Consider the following 7,409-nt stretch of genomic DNA (forward strand, 5'->3'; position numbering starts at 1 on the left):
TTTCATGTTTTATGCTATTTTTTGTTTATTATACACTGGCAATGTCTAAGCAGTCCTCAGAAACTATCAAACTCATGAAAAACAGTCCTTTCAACTATGTCTCCATGGGATTCCATTTAATCATGGAATTTCCCAAAGAGCTGGCTTCTAGCAGTAAGCTGAGTCTTTGAAAAATATGCTTTAATGATTTTTCAAAGCTAGATTAAATTTTCTTTAAATATGATGTTTATAGTAATGAAAGGAATGGAGCAAAATCAATACTCCAAAGTTTTTCTAGATTTTTAAAGCTAAAACAAAGAGATAGAGACACTTTTATAAATTCAAAGATGAGCTCAGACGCTCCACCGCAGCTAATCCGTTGCGATATGCCCAGTCAGCAATTGCACAAAGTTTGCAAAATGCTGACAAGAAGCCAATTAGAAGTTATTATTCTCAAGCGACATGTATATAATGAGCCTGTGAAAGTGATTAAGGAGGACAGGCCAGGGAGGCCATATGGGTGAAATTATATACCCCTTTTACTACTGTTTTACCTCAAGGAGATAAGAACATTTGGCTTAGTACTACGATAATACTTGTACGTTTCTGAGGACATATTTTTATCGCTCATTTTGACGAGATATACATTTATTATACTACGAACTATTTGAACGATTTTCTTCATTCATTTTATGCCCAAGTGAGGCTTGTTATTGATAAATATACTTTATATCAAAGCCTGAGATAGGCCAATCTATTATTGATACGACGACGATATTTGAGTTTGCAACCAGCATTTGAAACTGACGCCCGAGAGAGGCTATAATAATACTGGTAATACAACAGTGGCTAACACTCATACTACAGAAGAACAATCATTGGTGCCAAAGCGAGGCAAGACAACTACTGAACTGGCAGATAAGTATAAAACATTCAAGAGGAGACAACTTGTGTCAGAATTGCAAATTTGGTATAGTTATATAACAGATCATACACAAATTCACAGGATTAATTTGACAGTTGACTTATATAGAGAAAATTTCTTTGCCTGGCAGTTCGAAAAATTTATACGTTACATGAGAAAATCATTCAGGAGTGCTACCTTACACAACATTATAAAGAACTACACAAAAACACGATTGCATCTATAAGTTACCTTTTATTAAATTTTAAACATTGATTTATAGTTTAAATAATTATTTATATATTTATAAAATATTATAAGATTTTTTTCTAGTGACAAATATTTCTACCGCACTACGACTAATTTAAAAATACATTATATCAAAAAACATTTATCCAATTTAAATATATTATATAATTTACATGTAAAAATATTACATTAATTTATTCTATTTTTTCACGTGACACTAACCAATCATCAGTCTGTATTCCAAGCCAATCATCAGTATGCATTACTAGCTAATCACCAGTCTGTATTACTGGCCAATCATCAGTCTGTATTACTAGCTAATCACCGGTCTGTATTACTGGCCAATCATCAGTCTGTATTACTAGCCAGCCATCAGTCTGTATTACTAGCCAATCATGAGTCTGTATTACTAGCCAATCATAAGTCTGTATTTCTAGCCAATCATCGGTCTGTATTACTAGCTAATCATCAGTCTGTATTATTAGCCAATCATCAGTCTGTATTACTAGTTAATCATCAGTCTGTATTTCTAGCCAATCAGTCTGTATTACTAGCCAATCATCAGCCTGTATTACAAGAGAAGTTTTATGGTTCTTGTTATACATGATTTGTCAGTAGTTTAATAAAGCAGCACGTATTAGTATCAGCACACTTACTATCTCTGTATACTCTCTTAAGGAGATTAGGTTTACAGGTTGACTTGAAACAAAATTTACATTACAGTTATTTGGTATCGAAATGTTCACCATGTCTTACTCTGCCATGTTGTAGGTTCCAAATATGTGGAAATGTGATTACAAGCTCGCTCTTAAAAACTCAAAAATGAACAATTAATCGAAGCCATCACGAAAACGGCGTAGGGTGGAATCCCTCTCAAAACCGCTCAAATGTGACAGTAGAACACGATGCGCTTCTGTTTACACTTTCATGCAACCTCATTCGTCGAAATATTTTCACAAATAAACTTCACGCGCTCAATAAAACCGTGTCTATTGTCCTTACGTGTCTATTTCATCATCATTGTAATGCTGTCACTTTGAGCACTGATATATTATAACCTAGTTAAAAGTTAGTTAAATTTTTTAACCTTAGCTTGAGGAGGTGCATATCATCCTCCGATAAACATGACGAGCCTGTTGGTCACTTGGGATGGTCGAAAAATGCTGCAGAAGTTGTTTGCCCCATTTGACGGTAAATATGGGTCACATGATCAGATTATGACTAGATGATTAGACCAAGCTGAAACAAACTGTTTATTGGCCTTTTACGTGTCAAAACAATAACTACATCGAGTTGAATACATCATCAAAATAAGGGACTCCAATCTACGCCCATTTTTGTGATGGCTGCGATTAACTGCTCGTTTTTGAGCTTTGAAGAGCTTGTAATCGCATTTTTACATTTTTTGAACTTGCAACACAGCAGAGTAAGACATGGTAAACCTTTTGATACCAAATAACCGTAATGTAATTCTTGTTTCTAGTCAACCTTCAAGAAAATTGCTTCAATGCTGCAAAAAAGAAATTATGCAGGAGACAGTAGGCCTAATACTTATTGAGACTATAGTAAGATTGAACATCTTAACAGTTAAGACAATGTAGGTGACAGTTTGTATTATTCTATAGCCTGTAAGTGTAGTATTGTAGAGTTGAGAAAAAAAAAATGCAGCCATGATGATGCAACACTTGGAAATGCTGTACACGACCTTTCAGCCTCCTATGTATTGTGATGAACTCTTACACAACAAGTCAGCAATCTACTTGGGAAAACATAATATTTAGAATGGTGCAATAATTACCTATATGAAAGTACCAGAAGCATATGATTAATAAAGCTTTTGCTAAAGTAAAGAGAATGAGTGGTATCTTGAAGTAGAGAGAATGAGTGGTATCTTGAAGTAGAGAGAATAAATGGTATATTAACCTTCCTTAAACCAGGTGAGCTCTTATAACAAGTTAGTGATTTTATTAACTCTCTTTTATACAATTAGGTACCTACATGTAAGTTCAATTAACTTTTTAAAATGTTACACAAAGTTGAAGTCAAGAGAAGTCATGGGAACTAGCAAAACTGAAATAGAGTTCAATAAGCTGCTCTAGAGTTTATTTCTACGTGTAGACAAGTTAAACAGGTTAATAAAACTATAAACCAGATCTCTACCTCATCAGAGCTCATTAAATCAATAATAAATATAATACTAGGTAATAAACAGTCAGAAGATGTACAGAATTACGTATAAACAGTTGTAAGATGGGTGGACACACTGCCATGGTTTAATTACTCACAAATAAGTCAGTAGGACGATATGAGATATCCTGAAAACACTTGGTGCCATCAGTAAATGCGGTATTCAGTTTGAAATATATTGATTTTATTAGGCAAGTCTAATCGATGTGATTATGAGAAGTAACAACTAGTATGTCTATAAAGGTATTATGAAACTAAAGCATACAAAGTGAAGTCGTGATAATCTTATGTTGAACTGGTCGTACTACAGCTGGTAGTAGAACTAAAATCACAATCAAGTGTGCATAAGTAGTGATATCTATGTTCCAATCATATGGCATCGCTAGAATTAGGTAGAGGGCAGCATATTTAGTTGTACATTGTGTACAATTAAATCACTCTTTTAATACCATATTAAAAGTATGTTATTGACTTAGACGGACACCTACAATAAGTACTTTATCCATGCTAGTAAGAGATTGCATCAGCATTGCAATCACACCAGTCAGCAAGATCGTTATCAATAGGCTTTCTGAGCAATCATCACGCCTGGTTTATTCCCTGTGAGTAGACATAGTGGATGACGCATTGGAAAATCCCACTAGCCAATAACACACAACTGGACAAGCGTAGGCTTGTCAAATGCTGATTCTGCATTGCTCAACATTCCATATAAAAAGCAGCGAAAAAGATATATGGATGCAGATGTGAGGAGCGTTGTGATAAAGCAGCAGGCTTGAAGAAACTGTCCTATATACAATCTCAGGCAGTCAGGTGTCTGTTCTGACTGCGGTGAAAGGAAAGTAAACTAGCAAGTGTACTTATCAACATACTGAGCACGCTATATACAGAAATAAGGAAAAACTAATGTTGACGGCAGGATGGGTTTACCTAGCCAAAACAGAAGTGAAGCATTCATATCAAGAGCCGCTAGATACAGTAGTTTGTAGCTTAGCTCTTGTTGGCTAATTGCCTCCATAGCCACCTTTCTTCGATTGCTATCGTTTTACAAAACGAGAAATTCTCAAATATATTTTTATTTTGGAAAACTTCCATAGCAGAAGTTGATTGATGTGGCAAACTTCAAACATAATAACTGTTTACCACTTTTCTTTGCAGGTTTGAAGCGATGCATTCAGACCTTCTCTTTCACAGACATAGGTTGGACATAAAAAAGATGAATGGACTTATCTCCGTGTCTATGCTCCTTATGTGTCACGCAACAACTTTTGCAGAAATGCTTCCTGTAGTGAATAAACTGGAAACATATAGGATGAATTCCAACTTCCAAAGTGGTCATCTTCCGAGTTTTCAGGAAAACCTACTCTCGTGTCTTTCACTGATCATGCTGAGTGGATTATGCGTTGCTGCCATCTTCCTGATACAGATAAGAGTCAGCACAAGGAGAGAGTTTCATAACTACAAACTGACTGCGCTCAAACAGCTATGGCTTCCATCGCTTGGTAAAAAACCTGGAGGATGCTGGGAGTTTGATGATGAACATAGAGCGAAGATTCGAAGCCTGAAATATGATAATTGGATAAAGAAAACTTGTTTATGGATCTATCCGGTTGCCCAGTATCCAGAGAACCGCAATCCAGTTATACCTCTAACTCTACAGAAAGAACTTGACCAGAAAACCCCCAGAGAATATCTCAGTTACATTAACAATGATCTGACGACGGAGGAGCGAGAATCATTAATGGCCGATGAAGGACAAAGGAGAAGAACATTCCAGACACAATGGCCACATGATGGAACACTATCTGGTAACAAAATGGCTGAAGCTGGATTTTACTACCTCGGAGAAATAGACCAAGTTCAGTGTGTGTTTTGTAGAGGAAGACTCCGTAACTGGTCACAGAATGAGGTTCCTATGACTGAGCATGCTCGACTTTTTAACTTTTGTCGATTTGTCAAAGGATTGAATTGTGGGAACAGAGAATATAGATCAAAGAAGATGGAGAGTGAAGACATGACCAATATAACAGTATTTGGTAATCTTACAACCACTGAGGAAAGACGACAGCAAGAAAGTGGTACTGACAGTGACCCATTGGGGATTTGTACCAATCGAGCTGCCATTATAAAATATGCTATAGATTCTGCGAGACTGAGAACTTTCCAGAGGTGGCCAGCCAGTAGCCCCCTCACTGGAGAGCAAATTTGTGAAGCAGGTTTCTATTATACAGGCTTTGGTGACCAGGTTCGGTGCTTTTACTGCTTAGGAGGAATCAAAGGATGGACAGCTCATGATGAACCATGGGAGGAACATGCTCGTTGGTTTCCTGACTGTTCTTATCTGTTGAACAAGAAAGGGACAGCATATGTTGATCTAGTTCACCAAAAGACTCCGGACAGCAAGAAATGTACAACCAAAACAAAAATGCAGAAACAAGTTGAAAGGAAGAAAAAAACAGCCTTATCGAATCAAGAGGCGAGGCCAAGGATTTGTGAAAAACTGGGGCATGATAAACAGACAATCGCTAAAGCTCTGGCTGATAACAACAACCATTTTAAAAGTGTAAAAGACATGGTGAACGCCTTGTACGCTTTAGAAGAATTGGATGAATTGCCAATGATCCAAAGTGAGGCAACACTAACATCTGGTGCTGCCTCACATCCTCTTCACGAACATAATCCGCCTGCACAACAGCCAGCAAATCCACAGATAGGACAACTCCAACAAAGTGAGCGACAAACTAAACATAAAGCCGGTTGTAGACTTTGTGAACTAAAGACTACTAGATTTGTTCCAGCTCTTAATGTTGGACTTCCATGTGGACATCTTATTTACTGTGACTCATGCAAAACTGATGAGTCAAAAAAGAGTGTAATTCAGCAGGTAAAATGCCCGTATTCTGACTGCAACTCCCCTCTTTCAGGAACTATCAAAGTATTTTATGCTTAGCTTTTAGCCTATACGTTCACCTCACGAGTCAGTGAATGTCTCCTATAGGTTAAATATTATGTTTTTTTAAATATCTGTGATGAAGAAAACTTACTTTAAAAAAATGCTCATAATTATTTTATTTATTTGTTGGTGTGAAAACACTTTATGCTGAGATATTGCCTTCTGTTTTCTGTTATTTGTACCATTATATAATGTGATTAAATATTTAATTTTCAAGTTAAAAAAGAAATTGTTGTATTATTTCACTTATTGACATGTTTTTTATGTTATATGTTGTTGAATTGATTTATATGCTTGATGCAGAATACTTATGCAATTTTTAAACCGGGCAATATTTTAATAGAAATCAAGCCTTTATTTATCTTTCGAATATCCTTGAGAATTTTATAGACAATATTTTATATCATTTTTTTAACTACAACATATATTTTTATAGTATATTTTTATAAGCAAGTTGTGATCTTTGTTTTGAAACATTTATTATTTATAAATACATGACTTTGACATGCATATGAGCTACAGTGTTATATTGACCGCATGGTTAGGAATATGAAATTAAGGAGAAAACAATCAAACAATAATGCTGGATTTAAAAAGATTCATACTGAGATATTAATGAGTTATTCATTGGAATTATCAGTATGTATATAACAGAGAAGTCTAAATATCAATAGTAATGGCATAACAACAATAACAACAATAATGACATAACAACAATAACAGCAATAATGTCATAACAACAATAACAACAGTAATGACATAACAACAATAATAACAGTAATGACAACAACAAAACAACAATAGTGGTATAACAACAATAATGATATTATATTAACAATAACAAAAATAATGACATAACAACAATAACAACAGTAATGACATAACAACAATAATGATATAATAACAAAACGACAATTATGACATAACAACTATAACAAAAATAGGGATATAACTACAATAATGACAGTAATGACATAATAACAGTAATGATGTTGACAATCAATGTAATGAACTTATTACTTTTATATTGCAATGTAGCTCTTAGATCTAGCCATAATAATCACTCAAAACATAAATATATATTGTATAAATTTAATGCAGCAACATTCACTTTTATTGTAACTAAACATTTAAACA

General features: G+C 34.8%; 1 protein-coding gene across 1 annotated transcript; it reads left to right on the forward strand.

The window, feature by feature from the left end:
• Positions 1-4,487: 4,487 nt before the first annotated feature.
• Positions 4,488-6,269, forward strand: LOC137387245 (baculoviral IAP repeat-containing protein 7-like). Its single transcript, XM_068073585.1, has one exon. The coding sequence runs from the start codon at positions 4,488-4,490 to the stop codon at positions 6,267-6,269; it is 1,782 nt and encodes a 593-aa protein (XP_067929686.1).
• Positions 6,270-7,409: the final 1,140 nt, after the last annotated feature.

This window comes from Watersipora subatra, chromosome 2 (genome assembly GCF_963576615.1).
Source record: "Watersipora subatra chromosome 2, tzWatSuba1.1, whole genome shotgun sequence".
Lineage (NCBI taxonomy): Eukaryota > Metazoa > Bryozoa > Gymnolaemata > Cheilostomatida > Watersiporidae > Watersipora > Watersipora subatra.